We start from the raw sequence: 20,370 nt of genomic DNA, 5'->3' as shown, positions 1-20,370 counted from the left end.
GGCTTGTAAACAAAAGAAGAAGCCCAATGAAATTTAAAATATAGAAGAGCCTGGAAAAGCAAATTCTGACATTTATTCACAGAGATAAAAACAAAAAAACTGCGGATGCTGGAAATCCAAAACAAAAACAGAATTACCTGGAAAAACTCAGCAGGTCTGGCAGCATCAGCGGAGAAGAAAAGAGTTGACGTTTCGAGTCCTCATGACCCTTCCACAGAACTTGAGTTCGAGTCCAAGGAAGAGTGAACTCTTTCTTGGACTCGAACTCAAGTTCTGTGGAAGGGTCATGAGGACTCACAACGTCAACTCTTTTCTTCTCCGCCGAGGCTGCCAGACCTGCTGAGTTTTTCCAGGTAATTCTGTTTTTGTTTTCTGACATCTATTCGCTGCTTACTCTGAAAGTTGGAAAGACAGAACCAATATTTGTCACAATTAAAGTAAATGGCAAACCTGTTAAAATGGAAATGGACACAGGAGCATCCACTACAGTATGAGGGGAACATACCTTCAAGTGTTTGAGTAATGGTGAACATCAATTAAGCTTTGAACTAACAGCTGCCAAGCCAAAAACATATATGGGTGAAGACATTCAAATAAAAGGCAGAAGCAGAGTCATTGTCCATTATGGAAGCCAATCGACAGAGCTACCCATGATGGTGGTAGCAGGTGAAGGGCCAAGCCTCCTGGGATGAAATGGGTTAAAGGAGATTAAGTTAGAATGATCTGAAATTTTACAGTTGAGAGGAAATGGGCTACCAGAGCTACTTAGAAAGTATGCCACTGTCTTCAAAGACGAACAGGGGAAAATCCAGGGTCTGCAGGCCAAGATTTATGTGGATTTGGAACTAACACCTCACTTCATGAAGGTGAGACCGGTGCCATGCGCCCTGTGAGAAAAAAATCGACACTGAGCTGAACAGACTAGAGAAACTGGGCATTATACAACCTGTTCAGTTCTCAGGATGGGCAGCACCCATAGTCTCCATCCTTAAACCCAACCACAGTGTGGGAACTACAAACTGACAGTTAATAAAGTAGCCAAGCTGGGTAGGCACCCCATTCCGAAATTCAAAGACCTGTATGCCAAGCCGGCAGGAGGGACAATATACACAAAGCTTGATATGAGTCATGCTTATCAACAACTACAGTTGGATAATGCCTCCCGGGAATTTGTCACAATTAATACCCAAAAGAGTTGTACCAATATACACAATTGCCTTTTGGTGTCTCCTTGCTTGAGGGAGGTAATCTATTTGGGTCACTGGGTAGAATCACAGGGCCTCCACCCAGTTGAGGAGAAAGTGAGAGCCATAAGAGAGGCACTTGCACTAAAGAACGCCTCAGAGCTCAAATCATTCCTAGGAATGATTAACTATTATGGGCGGTTCTTACCCAATATGTCTACAGTGCTGACCCCACTGCATTCTCTACTCAAAAAGAACCAACATTGGTTTTGGAAGGTGCCCCAGAAAGAAGCTTTCATAAACGTGAAACAATTGTTACACTTGTCCAATATATTAGTGCATTATGTCCAGACAAAAGAACTGACATATGATGCATCTCTCTACGGAGTGGCAGCAGAGTTATCTCATTGGATGGACAATGGCACAGAACATCCAATGGGATACAAATCAAGGACGCTCACCACAGTGGAAAAGGGATACTCACAGATAAAAAAAGAAGGCCTGTCCGTCATCTTTGGTATCAAGAAATTCCACTAGTATGTACATGCTGTCATTTTACAATCATTTCAGATCACAAACCACTGCTAGTGTTGTTTAGTGAGGAAGAGGCTTTCCCACCCATAGCCTCAGCAAGAATACAATGATGGGCCTTAATTCTGGCAGTGTACGAACACACTTTCGTACGTTTGGAAACCAAATCGCAAATGCCAATGCCCTTAGTCATTTGCCTTTACAAGAAAATGATGAACGTGTTCCAGTTCCACAGGAACTTGTGCTACTTTTAAATTTCTTAGATTCCTGGCTGGTATATGCTCGACAGATCAGAGACTGGACAAGTCGAATCCCAGTCCTACCTCAAGTATGAGAACAAGTGCTACATGGTTGGTCACAGGAGCCTGTATCTGATTAAATGAAACTGCACTTCAACAGAAGGCATGAAATAACCAGCCAGGATGGCATCTTATTGTGGGGTGTACGAGTGATAGTTCCTCCAAAGGGAAGAAAGCCACTTTTAATTGAACTACACAGCGCCCATCCAGGAATTCCCCGAATGAAGACCATAGCAGCTATCTATGGTGGCCAGGGATGGATGGCTAGATTGAAGAGTCTGGTGAATAATTGTGTGCAATGTCAGCAACTGCAAAAGTTGCCAATGACAGCTCCATTACACCCATGGGAGCAGCCAGGTAGACCCTGGGTGCATTTACACACTGACTACGTTGGACCTTTCCTGGGAACAATGTTTCTGCTCATTGTTGACGCCCATTCAAAATGGTCAGATGTATATGAGATGAAGTCACCAACGTCGGCCGCTACAATTGAGAAACTACCTCAGAGTTTTGCGATTCACAGACTACCACAAGTAGTCATTTCTGATAATGGCACAGCATTTACGAGTGCAGAGTTTTGATGGTTTATCAGCCTTGAATGGTATCATGCACGTAAAAACTGCACCATACCACCCTTCCTCAAACGGACTGGCTGAAAGGGTGGTTCAAACGTTCAAAACAGGCATGAAAAATTTAACTGGTGATTCCTTGGCAACCAAACTAGCACACTTTCTTTTTCATTTCAGAACCACCCCTCATACAACAACAGGTATCACACCTGCGGAGTTATTGTTGAAACACTGTCTCAGGATGAGATTGAGCTTATTAATGCTGAATTTAGAGGGGAAGGTGGACAAGAGTCAGGGAAGCCAGAAAACTAGACACAACTGGCATAGTCACAAGAGGAAATTTACCATAGGAGAGCTGATATACGTGAAAAACTTCGGGGAAGGACCAAAGTGGTTACCGGGTGAAGTAAGTGCAGTGACTGGACCTCTATCTTACCACATGGAGGTGGAAGACTGGATCATTCATAAACATGTGGACCGTTTAAGGAAGAGAGAGACAAATCACCAAGATTTGGTTCCACCAGTGACCAAGACCAGGTCTGCATTTCCTGTTGAGGATATTCAACCCAGGACTGACATGTCTGATGTTCCTGTAAGAGTTGAGGATACAGAACTACAAGTGCCCACCAAAGCACCTGGTGTTCCGGCAACTCTGGAAAATGAGGTTCCTGACTAAGAATCTGAAGTTATGGAGCTGCAACGTTTCATATGTACTAGGAAACCACCTGAAAGACTGAAATTGTAAATTCCTTACCCAGTGTAAATGTTTTGTTGTTTTGAAAAATATGTACTTGCAAGTATAATATGTATAGCTGAGTTAAAGGGGAGGAATGTAGTAACTATGGTTTTATTTAGTGTGTAACGTACCTTTAAGAATGATGCATGTTAGGAAAGATCACATGATCTGTGGTAACCAATAGGAGAGTAGCATGGGTTACCTCAGCAGACAGTGTAGAGATAGAGTTAGAGTTGAAAGCTGCTGCTGAGAATGTGTAAATACATTTAATGTTTCCATCCAAGAAGTGTCTGCGGTTCAACTCTACTACTAATAGTACAACTCGGCTGCCCTTACCGCAGGTAGATTCAGGATTGGCTTTGATTAGGGTTGCGAAATTTGATTAAATCTATTCCTGAAGGTTTCATCACATGACTTGCCCCCATGCTCCAGCAATTAGTTGGCCAACACATCCAACCTTGTGACGTACTACCTTTCTATGCCAACTGGAAAGCAAAAAGACTCATTGTCCTTTGGATGAAATTTGACTGTTAGCCTATTTTCCCATTTTCAATATTTTTATATCTGGTAAAGAGAAATGGTCAAAGAAATTTAAAAAAATATATATCTAATGTTCCAATGATTTTTCTCCAGGGTTGCACACAGTAGTATCCTGGGGATTGATCTTCAATTCCTGGAGATTCCAGGCCAATCCTGGAGGATTGGAAACTAGCTGTGATGGCCTTCTGGGAATCAATCCAAACCCAGGCCATAACCTCAGCCAGATAAGACCAGAGATCAAGAACCTTCTTTGGAAAAGAGAATTACTAATGGTTAGAGACAACCTTGATGTAATCATTTAACCATCTACAACCTGTTAAAGTTTTTGTCTAACTTTTAGGTTTAAATAGGATATGGGGCTCAGAAACAGGCCAGTCAGCCCAGCCAGTCTATGCCGGTGTTTATGTTCCACTCGAGATTCTTCCCATCTTTCCTCATCTAAATCTGCCTTTGTAATTTTCAATTCCCTTCCCCCTCGTATGCATGCCTTGCTTCCCCTTAAATTCATCTATACTATTCGCTGCAACCACTCCCTATGGGAGCGAGATCCACATTCTCACCAATCTTTGGATAAAGAAGTTTCTTCTGGATTTCTTGGTGACTATCTTATGTTGATGGTCTCTGTTTATGATCTTTCTCACAAGAGGAAACATTTTCTCTCTATCCGCTTTATCAAAACCTTTCATGATGTTAAAGGTCTCTATTAGGTTATCCCTCAAACCCCTCTTTTCAAGAGAAAAGAGACTTGCCTGTCAATCCTTTCCTGATATAGATACCCACACATTTCTGGTATCATCCTTGTAAATCTTCTCTTCTCTACGCCCTCATAAAATGGTGACCAGAACTACATGTGGTGCTCTGGGTGTGGTCTCACAAAGGATTGATACGGGGCTAGTATAACTTCTCTGCTTTCCAATTCTATCCTTCTAGAAATTAAGCCTAGTTAGTGTGAGGTTTTTTTGTGACTTTGCTCATCTGTGGCTCATTGACAATATACAATCATCTCCCTTCAGTGTGTCACTGCCCAGATTCGTGATTTTAAGCATCACAAAGGACACACTATAATACCTCAACAAATGTGAATTGTTATGATTTTGGTGGAGACCATTAACATTTAATAAAGAAGTTCAAACTCCCCATTACTAATGGAAAGAATTATGCCAAAAGATTTCAAGTTTTAAACAAAATCCTTTATTGTATATGAGTTAAGTAAAGCAAATACTGCTAACTTAACATTATATTTCATTATAACTTACTCTTCAAGCCTGAAAATTTCAACAGGACACTCCCCATTTTACCTTTATTTCCACCCAAGAGTTCCCCCATACTTAATAGGATCTTGAGGGTTTCTTCTCCTCTGATCGAACAAAGATGTTACACAGCTCTCAGGAATTCACTTTGATTCTCTTCAGTGTTCCTGCTATTCTCCGAGATGTGAGATTTCTTGGGGTCCTACCACCAGCATAAGGTTAGACGGGCCTCCAACTCTCTTTATGTACCTCATGTTGTGGATACTCCAACTCGAGCATGAGCCTCACTGCTTTCTTGCTCACTGACTCCAAAATAAAAAACACCCTTGGTTTCTGATAGCCCTTTGCTACTGATTTGCATCCTCTGGCAGATTCTCTCTCTGTGCTTATCTCCAAGCTGCTTCCAGGCTCCAAATGCCTGTTTCTGTGACAAATCAGAAATAAACCCAAGATTTTAAAAAAAAACCTCCCAGCACTTTAATCCATTGCAATTTGGCACACCTGGGATGTCCCAAGTAGAGATTCAAACAAATCATCTCCAATTCCCTAACTTGCCCTTTGATCTGAAAAGTATGTGGATACTTTAAGACCACTTGTTTACTCGTGCTTCCAAACCTTTCTTTGATCTGGGGAAATTAGATAAATAATTTATATCTCTAACTTTTTTCATTCATTTACAGGATGTGGGCTTTGCTGGCTAGGCCAGCATTTATTGCCCACCCCTAATTGCCCTTGAGAAGGTGGCAGTGAGCTGCTTTCTTGCACCACTGCAGTCCATGTGGTGTAGATACACCCACAGTGCTGTTAGGGAGGGAGTTCCAGGATTTTGATCCAGCGACAGTGAAGGAACAGCGATATATTTCCAAGTCAGGATGGTGAGTGGCTTGGAGGGGAACTTCCAGGTGGTGGTGTTCCATGTGTCTGCTACCCTTGTCCTTCAGCAGTGGTCATGGGCTTGGAAAGTGCTGTCTAAGGAGGCTTGGTGAATTCCTGCAGCGCATCTTGCAGATTGTACACACTGCTACCATTGTGCTGCAGTGGTGGAGGGGATGAATGTTTGTGGATGGGGTGCCAATTAAGCGGGCTGCTTTGTCCTGGATGGTGTCAAGCTTCTTGAATATTTTTAGAGCTGCGCTCATCCAGGCAAGTGGAGAGTATTCCATCAGACTTCTGACTTGTGCCTTGTAGATGGCAGACAGGCTTTGGGGAGTCAGGAGGTGAGTTACTTGCTGCAGGATTCATAGCCTCTGACCTGCTCTTGTAGCCACAGTATTTATATGGTTAGTCCAGTTTAGTTTCTGGTCAATGCTAACCCCCAGCATGTGGGGATTTGCGATGATAATGCCATTGAATATCAAAGGGTAATGGTTAGATTCTCTCTGGCTGGAGATGGTCATTGCCTGAGACTTGTGTGGCACGAATGTTACTTGCCACTTGTCAGCCCAAGCCTGGATATTGTTCAGGTCTTGCTGCATTTGGACATGGACTGCTTCAGTATCTGAGGAGTTGTGAATGGTGCTGAACATTGTGCAATCATCAGCGAACATCCCCACTACTGACCTTATGATGGAAAGAAGGTCATTGATGAAGCAGCTGAAGATGGTTGGGCCTAGGACACTGCCAGTATTTTAATAAAAGAAAATTATTTTATGACCCCTCATGTGAAACTGTCACATGAGTTGGGACACGTGCATTATTTTTAATAAAAATTTTCTGAAAATTTTTAATCACTCATGAAACCTCATCCCGCCCATGGATGAGGTTCCATGAAAAAGGCGAAGGCCGCCTGGGCTCTTCACCTGCCTGTCAACCTTAAGGTTAGACGGGCAGCTTTCTTAATAGGCTTAATTAGTTCATTAATGGCCTTAACAGGCCTTTGACAGTTTGGCGGATGCGCAGCTGAGTCGGCTGTATGCCCGTCGAACTGAAAATCTATTTGACGCGTGGTGATGTCGAAGGCACCGCGCGTCATTTTATGCCTCGCCGAGCGAGCCCCATCCCCGCTCACCGAGCTGAAGATTCAGCCCATGGTTTCAATCACCCTGAACTTTTGCAATGTTTAAACAGTCTGATAGCACGCTCAACAAAGCCAAATCTGTGCAGGTTCCTTTTATTTTCTATGTTCATCATAACAAAAACAACTTTGGCTCATAAAGCACCTTTCATGTAGGAAACCTAAAAGGGACTTCACAGGAGCGATTCCGCACTTAAAATTGTAATAGTAGCTTTGAAACACTGGAAGAAACATTACAACAGCCCTTGAGAAGCTGTTGGCTTCGGGGTGACTGTTTTCAACAGCCCCTCTTTCAAGGACCTTTTGATGGGACCATTGCTTCACTTGAGGCCATGGACCCATCAATATTTCCTTGAAACCAGACCTTCCATGAAACTTGCCAGTTGCTGTGCGATATCAGCCAAGTCTGCAAAGCCCCTATCTATTTCAACAGGTCTCCTTGGCTCTTCCTGTTTGTTATGTGGTGATGTGAAGAGTTTGGCTGGTACTCAAGCAACAGAAAGTAATCTGTTGGCTGCCTGTTGAGGCCTGTATGAGGAGGACAGGCATCTTTCTGCGATTTAGTATCAACCCCCAGGAATCAGAGCAAATCCAGGCACTTACGTACACAAGTTTGCTTTTTAACCAGACCTTAGATGCTACTGTCAATAATGTGTATTTTTAAAAAATCTACATATACTGCTGTACTCAACTCAAACATATGAAACCTTCCATGAAGATTATCCCAGCATCATATATGTCCAGCGTTCATGTTTACTGGTTGCACAACCTTTCTATTCCTGGGTGTGGGGGGTGTAATAACAGAATGACTTAATTTGGATTATAACAATATCTAATATCCATTTAAATGTTTCGGTGTCCAGTGAGAGGTTTCTCCTGCAGCTGAACAGGTGGCTGGAGGAGTGGGGGAAGGGGGGTGTGGTTCGGGGGAATCATTCCATGTTCTACAATGTTTCCAGGGTCGCTCAGAATTACTTAGCCTGCCAGTATTAAATTGCGCAATGTCACTCAGCAACACAAAATCAGCAGCACGTTTGGTAAGGATTAACAGAATGGTTACAAAATATAGGATGATATGAAGAAAAAGCAACCCAAGATTTTAAGAGTGCTAGCTGACGTGTCATAATTACCTAGAAGACAGTGAACAAGGACTGCAATCCATAGTCTAATACTGTAGTCATGCACCCACACCTCCACGTCACACCCTAAAGCTCAAAAACCAAGACAAAATGGAAAGAGTGGGTGTAAAATCTTCCGTGGCAGCACCAAGACCCTGAATCAGTGCTGATCAGATCGAGTGCGGATTTTCCCACTCAGTCAGTGCAGCATTGATCATATAATTCACTCTATTACTGTGACATTGTGCCTCCTCATCAGGAAAGTGCCCTCTGTGAATCAGTATGCTGTCATTTCCCACATGTGGAATTAATTCAACAATCGTGCAATAGTATGCTATGTGTAGTTAATTTAGGTGGTGACCAAATTCTCTGTGAAAATAAATAAAATTTTGAATTTAGAAATACCATTAGGCATTGTGTTGTATTTCATACTTTCTCACACAATTTCTCACTCACTCACTCTGACACATTCCTCACTCGCACAGATTCCCTGCACACACAACTCGCGCTCTCCCACTCGTGCTCTCACACACTCATGTTGTCTCACACTCTCTCAAACCCTCAGGTCGATCTGCATTCACTCACATTCTAATATTGCTTCACACAGATCGAAGTTTGGTCTCAGCACTTCTATAAAAGAGGCAACCGTTGATTAAGCTAAAAATTCTGTTTGTAAAAGGTCTCAAGGAAGTAGAAATAAACAGCCCTCGTTGAAGAGCTAGCGCCACACAGGCTTCCTTCTGTGCAGTAATTTGAATGATTTTATCCTATATTGATCCTATTCTCACTCTCTCACATGCACTCAGTTTCTTTGACACACTAGCTCACAATCTCACGTGTAGTATAAATAGTTGTGATCATCTGAAATTTGGTATTCTTGCATTTGTCCTGATGAGTGCAAGACAAAAAGCTTCAGCAACATGTCTCCCTTTTCAGCACTACTAGAAATAAGTAGCAGCAGAGCTTTACTCAACGGTTCCCCTCTCGCAGACACTTTTATCACTCATCCCTTAATTGTCAGAAGACACTTAAACAGAATCACCAATTGTTTGCTAGATCAAGATTGCTGAAGCCTTCATTAATTGGGCTGCCAAAAATTTCCAAGTTACATCTTGATACTCAAGCACAATTACTCGAAGAATTTTTGTGCAGCTAGCAACTGCCAGGATCAAACTTGTGAAAATTGGCCTTCAGCTAACTCCTGCTGTAGCTTGTTGTTATGGGACAGAATCAAATCAAATTCACACCCTTGAGACAGTGCCACTTAAGACTGCTATGTTCTAACTTGACTCAGTTTGTAACATTCTGCCTCTGTGTCAGAAAGCTGTGGTCCCAACCCCTAGTGCAGCACTTGTGCACAAAATCTAGACTTTAGTGCAGTACTGATAGAAAATGCTGCATTATCAAAGGTGCGGCTCTTTGGATGAGATGTTAAACTGAAGCCCTTGCTGTTTGGTCTAGGATATAAAAGATCTCCCGGCACTTTTTGAAGAAGAGCAGGGAGTACCAGTGTCCTTGTTCAACCAACAGCAGCAAAATCAAATTAACTGGTCATTTACCAAAGGAATTGTGGGATGTTGCTTGGCACAAAATGGCAGCTATGTTTGTGCATGTTAACATAAAATTAAGATTATTCACTATATGTGAAGTCCTTTTTGTATGACTACAAATCTTTCCTTTTAATCACAGAAAGGGACACCTTCTCACCTAATATGCAATTTTCTGGATGCCTAAATCACACCATTTCCCAGCACTGGTGATTCCCACTCTGAAACTTGTTCTAGGTTGAGATTTGACATTCATCCAGATTGAAGTTTGGTCTCAGCACTTCTATAAAAGAGGCAACCGTTGATTAAGCTAAAAATTCTGTTTGTAAAAGGTCTCAATGAAGTAGAAATAAACAGCCCTCGTTGAAGAGCTAGCGCCACACAGGCTTCCTTCTGCGCAGTAATTTGAATGATTTTATAAAAGCCTCAACTTCACAGTATACTTTTTTTCTGAGAATCCCAATGGCAACCAAATAGAATTAAGAGTGGGTGTGAAGTGAAGTCATGTTTAGTCTGTAAATTATTCAGTGAAATGATTTGTCAGCCATGGTAGATTATTATTCTCCAGTCATATTGATCAGAGGCTGAGCCAAGTTTTTATGTTTAGTACTATTTGGACAAGTTCATGTGCCTTATTTACATAGTACCATGTGGGAACTGGCTTTTAATTAGCACTGAATGTTTCTTAGAGAATGTATTAACAGCACCTCTCTCTTTCTCTCCCTCTCTCACTCTGTGTCTGTACAGCTCCACACCAGTAGAACCTGTTTGAACCACTTCAGTGGGAGGTTACCAGGCATGTTAGCACAGCACCCTGACCAAATCGCTTGCCTTGTGCGGAACCCAGAGTGAGAAACGGCTCTTTAAACAGAGCTCGGGGACTGCCTTAGGCAGAGAGAACCTCCTCTTGCAGTCAGGCAGCAGGTGCTGAGAACACAGATCTTGTTACTCTGTAGATAAGGAATGTCAGAGTGTCTGCTGAGAGGCGGTCAAGCTGTTTGTTTTGGACTTCAGTCTCGCCATTTGTCAGGAGAGTGCTAAAGCTACAGCATGCATGGGGACATTTAGGGAGCACACAGACAACTGCTGAGGGGTTAGGAACGCACTGAACCCCAGGCACAGGATATGAAATGGACTTAGAGCACAGAAGGATCAGGCAAGGGAGGAAACGACAGCGTTTAAGAGGTGAGCAATCTCTGAATTTTAGTAATTTCAGCACACTGTGTTGAGAGGAAGAGATGTACATTCCTTTTCACAGGAGTAATGGGTCCTGTCACACAGACTAACCATTCCCACTTGGGAGTAGTCAGTGAAGCAGACGCAGCCATGACGGTCATTCTTTGGCTGTAATTCATTTACATGGTGTTATTGGCCCTGTCATTGCCTTTGTGGAAGCCTCACTCCAGGATCCATCAGCCCATCTTGGGTTGCAGCAGTTGTCTGGGGTTTGGGGAGCTCCTTGGAGTTTGGGCTGAGGCTCATGGAAAATGTGGCCTTATTTCAGCCTCAGTGCCAGGGAAGGAACCAGGACTTGTGAGTGTCTGCCCTGCTGATCAGGGCGCTCAATGTGTGGGACTCACTCAGCTAATTCTCATCTCCAAGCTGCGGACCAGGGCAGCGGGAGATTCGATGTGGTTGAATACAGGAAGGGATGTAGACAATTTCCTTCATTTGTGATTCACACGGCTCAACTAACAATTCACTCGCTCACCGTAAACTTTAACCAAATGTGAAGTGAGTAGTTACGGTTGAGATTCAGAAAGATTAGTGTGTACACCACAGAGGCAAGATCTGACAGGTAACCTCACCCCTGTATGAAGAGAGCTTGTGTTATATGGCCAGGGCTTGACAGGTAACCTCATCTCTGGCTACAGAAAGCTTGTGTTATACAGCCAGATTCTGACAGGTAACCTCTTCTCTGTATAAACAGAGCTTGTGTTGAATGGTCAGGGTCTGATAGGAACTGCTTTCCTGTGAGCTATTATGTACCAGGACTCCTGGGGCTGATGTCAATGTTGCCACAATGAGCTACGGTTACCCTGTCAGTACCCGCAATCCCCTCATACCCCACCTAAGCTGTTGCTCTTCATGTGCAAGGATAGACAGTAAAAGGGTATTTTAACCTATCCCTGCTATCCCTGCTTGGCATTAATGGGATTGGAAGACACCCCTCCCTACCCCCTGCCCCCCTCCCCCCCTCCCCCCATTCCTGCTCAAGTTCCACCTGCCACCATCTTGACAGGGTCCTTTGTTTTAGGTGTCAGAAGTGTTTGCCTGTCTCAGGTTGGATCCTCTTTTAATATGTGCAAATTGGGGTCCTGTGAGATGCATTGACATTTGATGGTATTGTAATGGTGGGCTGAAGCAGTGGCAGATAAAATCTGCTGGGTGAAAAGAGGTCATAAGTCAAACACTCTATGTGACCAAGGCGAAAAGGACTCGGGGACTCTGCTGGCCTGGGATCCCATAATTCTCAGCCCTTCAACTCAACTTGGCGCTGCCAGGTAGCCTCCAGGCCCCACAACTTTGACTTTAATCGCCCAGAGCTGACCAACTGCCTCCTTCTGCCTGACTGGGGGGAGCAGCTGGCTGCTGGGCCTGGCTGTTAAAATCATCTCGTGGGCAGGATGGCCATCGGCTCCCCCAGGAGTCAAAATCCACCTTCGAGTGTCAGTTACATCGCAGAAGAACTCAATTCTGTCCTCATCCCTCATTCTCACACATGCAGACAATTCTCAGGGAATGATCAGGAGCAGAACACTGGCTGTTTCTCCTGTTCCATCCAGCTCCAAAAAGCTCCCCTTGGCTGAGATTAATTAATTCAGCACAGACCAGGGGTTTGAATTAAACCCTTTGTAACCTGGTTAGGGATCACATCATAACGTGAGCTGAGTTGGCTCAATGAGGAGCTGTTTGTGATTGAATTTTCTTTAACCCTCCCTGGCTTTGCTCCTCCCTTGGGAGAACTTGACTCAGAGTCTGAATCATCCTTCAATGCATTTAATCAATGCATTAATTAAATTGTTTGCCTTAATTATCTGAGCTATCTCTTTGAAATCAACTAAGATTACTGTGGCTCTATTGTGGTTGGTGTCTGTGGTTGAGTTGGCCAAGTTCATGTCTATCCAGGATTGGCTTATCCAGGGTGACATTTTAGCTTTACCTACTCATTCAAAAGAAACATAGTAATAGGCATATAGGTCAAAGGGCGGAAAAATCCAGAATCAAACATAAGGCCACAAAGTAATCATTTTAATGTTTGCTTATATGGATCTAAGTTAAATTCCATTTGAGCCAACTTCCCATTGGATGTGCCTGGCCCTTTAAAAACAAGAGAGTTGGATATTCCTAATCACCCATTTTGTCTCTGCCATCTGGGTTGGCAGCAGCTGACATCCCCTGCTGGAGTGTCCAGCCTTTGGTTCTTGTCCTATTCCATTTGCTTATTCTGAGCTCTCTCTATGAATCAAAAAATTGGTGAAACAAGGTAAAATACTCCAAGGTTTTCTTCTTGGCCTCCCTTCCGCCCATCCTTTCCTACAAACAGTGACGACCCCTCAAAAGTACAACCTGAAGTTGTGAAAGATGCTACCTCCTGCCTCCCACAGTTAGCTCCCCGGAGAAGTACATGGTCACCCTAGGTCAGGTTTAGCCAATAATGAGAAAACAAAGTATTCCAGATGCCGGAAATCTGAAATAGCTGGCAGCATCTGTGGAGGTTTATTTCCCGCTTCATCTTACTAGTTAAAAGCCGTACCTGATAATACAAATGTGATTGTTATTGATCCCTAACCCCAAAAAATTGTTTTAAGATACAACTTAAGGCCAATGTAGACTAGCTCTTGAACCTTACTGAGCCATTAGTCTTGATTACCTGCTTCCATCTTCACAGTCCTAAACCCTGAGTTTATATACATCCAATTATCCTTCCATTTTAGGATTATCACTAGTTTCCTAGCACACTTCTCTGATTAAAATGGCTTGAACCCTAATTGACATATTTTCACCAATGTTCATGTATTGCATGTCATCATCATGTGTTCTGCCTCTTGTTTTTCTGCTATATACCTAAATAGTAAAATTCTTCATAACTGTACAAAGTGTATTGTGAATTGAATCAAATCCCACAGACTCTTGGCCTGACTATCTGAACAAGTGACAATATGACACCACCGGCCTTCCAGATGATCAGGAGGGTCATATGGATTATGTTATCATGAATCCTCTCTCTCCCTGTTCAACAATACTCTCTTCTATCCTGCTTCTTCCTGGCATTGAACTGTGCTAAATCCAACATTACTGCCATCTAACTAAAGGATGAAGAGACCTCTGAGAGCTGGTGAAATCCTGCATGCTATCTTGGTTTCTTACACATTCCTTCCACGATCAATCCCTGGTGAATATTATATTAATCAATTCAGTAGCTCCAACCAAAGATGAGCAGTTTCTCCAATCTTAGCTCATGGGTATTCCTCCATTGGCTTAGTCTTGAGTGTCAGTCATGGTTCAGTTCTTACCTCTAAGTCACAAAGTTCTGGGTTCAAGGCCCACTCCAGGACTTGAGCACAAAAATCAAGATTGACGCTCCATTGCAGTATTGAGGGCACACTGAAATATCAAAGGTGTTATCTTTAGGATGAGATGTTAAACCAAGGCCCCATCTGCTTGCTTGGGCAAGTGTAAAAGATCTCATGGCACTATTTTGAAGAGGAGCGGGAGACTTACCCCCTGTGTGTCCTGGCCAATATTTATCCCTCAGTCAACATCACAAAGGAACAGATTGTCCACTCATTATCCACTGTTGTTTGTGGGAGTTTGGTGTGTGTAATTTGGATGCTGTGTTTCCTATATTACAACTGCAGTACTTCAAATATGTTTCATTGGCTGTAAAGTGCTTTGAGATGTCTGGTGATCACGAAAATCATTATATAAGTGCTAGTTTGTCTTTCTTTTTTCCTTTATTTGATAATCAATGGGTGTTGGGTGGGGGGGTGGAGGTGCGTAGATATCAACATCTGCAGCAATTGATGGCAGTCCCAAATAGTGTGTTTACTACTTGGTGCCAGGGTAAAGGATATCTCAAAGCAGGTAAGGAATCTGCACAGAGAGGGTGAAGAGCCAGTTGTCATAGTTCATGTCAGGACCAACAGCACAGTAAAAGACAGCGAGGAGGCCCAGACAAGCGTGTATCAGGTGCTAGGAGCTAAATTACCAAGGAGGACCTTAAGGGGAATAATCTTTAAGTTATCACCTGAGCCATGTAGAGTCTGGCAATTGGGACAAACAGATCAGGAGCATAACTATATGGCTGAAAGAATGGATTGGGAAAGAGGAGTTCCATTTCATGGGACACTGAATACTGGGACAGGAGGGATCTGTAACACTGGGATGGGCTGCACGTGCACTGGGATCAAGGACATGGCTGAGAGGATAAATGTGGCTGTATGAAACACTTTAAACCACTTATAGGGGCGGGGGAATGAGTAGGGCCCAGGGAGAAATAATAATACAAATAGTCCAAAGCTGAGAAAACAGGATGAGGGTAAAACCCTGATCATAAATAGTGTTGCAGGTAATATAAATTTTTCAAATTAAGAAAATAAGAGGAAATAATAGCAAAACATCAGATAAAAATACAATAGGAGTGATGAGAAACAAAGGGTGGTCAGTTCAAAAGTGTGAGAGTAACAATATCAGCGAAAAGGACGGGACAGGATCTGTTAACCAAATAAGAATTCTATACAAAAATGTACCGAGCACAAGAGAGAAAACAAGCAAATTCCAAGTGCAAATCCAATTTAAAGGGTATGATGTAACAACCATCACTGAGGTTTGGCTACAAGCTGGGCATGGCTGAGGGATAAAATACTCAGTCATAAGAAATTAATAAAGGGCAGGGAAATTGGAAAAGGAGGAGAGGCCACAATATTGATGAATTGTAGTATTATAGCATTAGAGAGAGCAAGAGGCCAGGCAAAGGAAATGCATTGGGTAGAATTGAGGAATAGGTAAAGATGCGAAACCTTGGTGGGAGTTGTCCACAGATCTCCTGACAGCAGTGATAAAGTTGTGGGACACATTAATGGAGAGATCAAAAAAAGCTTGTTGCAAAAGTTGATTGATTATAATGGGCGATCTCATTTTTTCATAGACTGAGAGAAACGGAGTAGCTTGAATCCCAAAAGCAGAAAATGTCTTAAGTGCATTTGCTGGAACAACATGTTCAAGGAAAGATAGGCCATACTTGATTTAGTGTTAAGTAAAGCATCAGAATTAGCCAACAATCTAATGGTAAGGGAACTCTGAACAATGGCCATAACATGATTGAGTTCAATAATAGCTTTGAGAGGGACGAAGTTGAGTCATTATTTAAGGTTTCAAATTTAGTTAAGGCTGAATTTGAAGGGATGTGACAGAAATTGAACACATTAGACTGGGCAGAACTGTTAACATGAAACTACAGTTCTTATGTTAAACTTGTGTGGAATCTTGGTTAGATCGCACAGTGAACAGTTCTGATCTTCATATTATGAAAAGAATATAGAGGCATTGGTAAAGGTGCTAAATAATTTACCAGAATCATACCAGAGCTAAGAGGTTTTACCTTTCAGGAAAGATTGGACAGGCCTGGTCTCTTCTTGAGAAAAGAAAGGAAGGAAGGATGACCTGATAGCAGTTTCTAAGATTGTGATTGGGTAGCTGTAGGGGAGATGGCATCATAGAGTCATTCCAGCACAGAAGGAGGTCATTTGGCCCATTGAGTCCCTGCTAGCTCTCTGTAGAGCAATCCAGACAGTCCTATTCCCCCGTTCCATCTCTGTAGCCCTGCAAATTTATTTCCTTCAAGTGTCCATTCAATTTCCTTTAGAAATCATTGATCCCCACCATTTCCACTTGCAGGGGAGACAAGAACTAGAGGTCATAAATATATTTTACTTAGTAATAAATCCAGTTGAGAACTCAGAAGAAACCTCTTTATCCAGAGTGTGGTTCGAATGTAGAACTCACCACCCCAAGCAGTAGTTGAATCTGCTAACAGATACATTTAAAGGAAGGTAGATAAACACAATGGGAGAAAGAAGACGAAGGACATGTTGATGGGATTAGATGAAGAGGGGGTGGGAGAAGGCCCATGTGAAGCATAAACATAGGCATGGGGCTGTTGGGCCGAGTGTTTGTTTCGGGTGCTGTAAATATTTTGTAAATGAACAGGAGATGTTCAAAGAAGCACAGAAAATGCCCCTAAAGGGACATTGATAGGTTAAGTGAGTGGCCAAAATGGTAGCTGTTGAGACTATTTCAATCAAAAATTTCTAAGCTGAGGTTGATAGATTCTTGTTAGGCAAGGGTATTATGGGATATGGAAACAAGACAAGTAAATGGAGTTAAGATACAAACCAACCACGATCTCATTAAATGGTGGAACAAGTTCGAATGGCCTACCCCTGATCCTATATTCCCATTCTTCATAGGTTCTCATTAGTAGTTCAGAGATCAAGATCCACCATTTTACACCTAAAGTGAGCTGGGTTTCGCCTCATTGTGTATGCCCATGAGGACTAGGCCGGGCTTTTCTGGCCCCGTGTGGCAGAGCCCTCTGCGGGACATTTGGCGGCCCAACCAAAAGCCCATTGACCTTCAGCAGGACCGGATGATCTTGGCAGTGGGAAGGGCCGTAAATTCCACCCCTAGTATTTGGAATGATGTTATGATGCAATAAAAGATTGAGATCCTTGTATGTGCAAGCTGACATCTGTCAAAATTGTTTCTTATCAATGCATTTCCTGCAAAAGCACTGCAAACAAACTTAACTGTAGACTATTTGCCCACTGATAGCAAATACTCATTTCCTTCTCAAAGAGAACAAGCTACTGGAAGGCTGCCAGGCTAGCTGTCCAATAGACTCCTGGTGACATATGTGGGAGATTAATCTTCAGGCAGCTGCCATTATCTCAGAAATAGCTGGCTTCCATCTCTACCTTGGATGCCATTCCTGTTTGCCAACACAACTAAATCATTCAATACCAGGGGACTAGTTGGTGAACTGGATCGCACATTGTCCATTCATTTCTTGGAGCCAGCAGGTACAGGGCTCCTCTCTATGCCAGCTGGAAAAATTATAACCAAAATATTTTTGAATAAAAACAGGTACATACCTCAAGTCAAGCCCTCTAATTTCAGCATTTTCTGTTCTCATTTCAGATTTCCAACATACATAATTTCAGACAGTTTCAACTCACCCTAGTGGACATGTGTAGAGAGCACAACATTTGACAGGGCAGCCCAGAGGGAGTTTCACTCTAAACCTAGTCTGTGCTGTGCCTGATCTGTGTCTCCCTGATGGTGCAGTGATAGTATATTTTGGAATACTTGATGGGGCAGTGAAGAGGGAATTTTACTCTGTATCTAACCTATGCTAAACCTAACCTGGGAGTCCTTGATGGGGCAGTGTTTGAAAATTCACTCTGAATCCAACCTGGAAGTTTTGATGGACCAATGGAATAGGGGTGTCCGACATTGAGGCCACAGAAAGCTGTCAATCCTGGCAATGTGGCCATTGAAGCCCAGAAAATTCAGCCCTACTTGTGCTTATATTTTTCATTTGCTGGTTTGTTCTGTTCTGGAGGTTTGGAAAGGGTTTTTTTTAAATGTTGTTGCCTCACTGGTGGATAAATCCTAAATAGGAATATGAAGATCTGTGGGGAGCAGCAGGTTGAGATGTGTGCAATTTAATGAGAATATAGCTTTCACAGAATCACAGAATTGTTAACAAGACAAAAGGAGGCCATTCGGCCCATCATGCCTACAGCAGCTTTCAGAATGAGCATTTCACCTAGTGCCATTCTCCTGCCTTCTCTCTGTAACCCTGCAGATTGTTTCTTTTTAAATGATCATCTAATTCCCACTTGAATGCTTTGGATACAAAATTGGCTGAGTGATAGGAAGCAAAGAGTAATGGTTAATGGATGTTTCTCAGGCTGGAGGAAGATTTGTGGTGGAGTTCCCCAGTGGTCAGTTCAAAATTGAAACTTTTATGTGTGGTGCCTGAGAACCCACGACACACACCTATGCAGCCACTGAAGGTAAAGCTGGGATATTCCTACTGTCAAGGAAGCTTCACTCTGCACCTAGCCCATATTGTACCTGACAGTGTGCAGGATGATCAAATTGTATCTGAAACAAACTGTACCTGGGAGCCTATGATAGGACAGGGTAAGAGAGATTTCTTTTGTATTTAACGCATGCCGTATTTAGGAATGCTGATGGGACAGTATGCAAATCATGTTAGTGCCCTCAAGCCTTGTCCCCATCCCTGTTATTTTACTTTTCAAATATTTATCCATTTCCTTTTAAAAGCTATTACGAACTTGTTTCCACCCCTGTTTCTGTTAGGATAGTGCATGTTCTAACAACCAACTGTGTAAAAAAAAATCAATCTCTCTTTTCATTCTTTTGGCGATGACATTAAGTTCATGCCCATCAGTTTCCTGTGTATCCTGTCAAAACCCATTATAAATGTGAAGACCTTTATCCTATCGCTTCTTAACCCTCTCTATTCTGTTGAAAAGTGACCCAGTTTCTCTCTTCTCATGCTTGGCATCTTTCTGATACATCTATTTTGTATTCTGCTCTTGGCTTAGGCATCATTTCTAAAGTAGGGCACCCTAAACTGTACATAATATTTGTACAGTGGCCTACTAATGATTTGTACAAGTTTAAAATCACTTCTTTGCTTTAATTCCTATGTATAAAACCTTGGACCTGCTTTGCTGTTCTTTAAGCAGCTTAGTATCTCTGAACCCCTAAAGTTTTACAGCTTTTCTGCCCCTGGTTTTACTGTTGTGTATTCATGTGTGCTCTGCCCAGAGGCAGGTCCTTGGTTCATTGTCTGTTGATCAGCTCCATCCCAAGCTGTTTTCTTGGCTGTTTTTGTCAGTGGTGGTTTGCCATTGCCTTCTGCTCTAGATGGCTGGGTGAGGAGGCAGATCCCAAATCTACATCAGCCGGGATGAGAATCGAACCCGCACCGTTATTCTAAACCATGTGCTAGCCACCTAGTTAACTGAGTAAACCAGCCCCCATACTGTGTGTATTTCCTCCTCATTCTTTCTTGCAATATCAACTCATATTTGCCTGAGTTAATTTCAATATAACGTTTACCTGCCAATATACTAACCTATCTATGCGCTCTTGAAGTCGCTTGGGGTCTTCTATAGTTGGCCGTATCCCCTTTTTATGTGTAATGTACACATTTTGTCATTGTGGCCCCTTTACCTAAATTTGTACTGAAAAGATAAAACTAACTCCTGGAGAAACCAGTGCCTGCATTTCTCTAGAATGAAAAATATGCATCACTCGCCATCCACTGCTTTCTGTCCAACAGCTAGCCAAGCTGCTAAACTCCTGGTAAGGTTTTGCCTGCAAGTTTCCTGTGCAGCACCATATCTAGATATTGAGTCGCATAAGGAGATGTTAGGACAGCTGACAAAAAGTTTAATCAAAGAGTCAGGTTTAAATGAGAGTCTCAAAGGAGGAGAAAGAGGTGGAGAGGTTTAGGAAGAGAATTCCAGAGGCTAGATCT

The 20,370-nt window shown here is 42.6% G+C and overlaps 1 protein-coding gene across 2 annotated transcripts in view; it reads left to right on the top strand.

Moving 5' to 3' along the window:
* The first annotated feature begins 10,643 nt into the window (after positions 1-10,643).
* arhgef19 (Rho guanine nucleotide exchange factor (GEF) 19) overlaps positions 10,644-20,370 on the top strand; it is a 90,203-nt gene continuing 80,476 nt past the window's right edge. For both annotated transcript variants that reach the window (XM_041205832.1, XM_041205831.1), the window contains exon 1: positions 10,644-10,973. In XM_041205832.1, coding sequence (XP_041061766.1) covers positions 10,919-10,973 — 55 coding nt within the window. In that variant the 5' untranslated portion in view covers positions 10,644-10,918. The remainder of the gene's footprint in view (positions 10,974-20,370) is intronic.

The sequence above is a fragment of the Carcharodon carcharias genome, chromosome 15 (genome assembly GCF_017639515.1).
Source record: "Carcharodon carcharias isolate sCarCar2 chromosome 15, sCarCar2.pri, whole genome shotgun sequence".
NCBI classification, from domain to species: domain Eukaryota; kingdom Metazoa; phylum Chordata; class Chondrichthyes; order Lamniformes; family Lamnidae; genus Carcharodon; species Carcharodon carcharias.
This window is presented reverse-complemented; position numbering and strand designations above follow the sequence as displayed.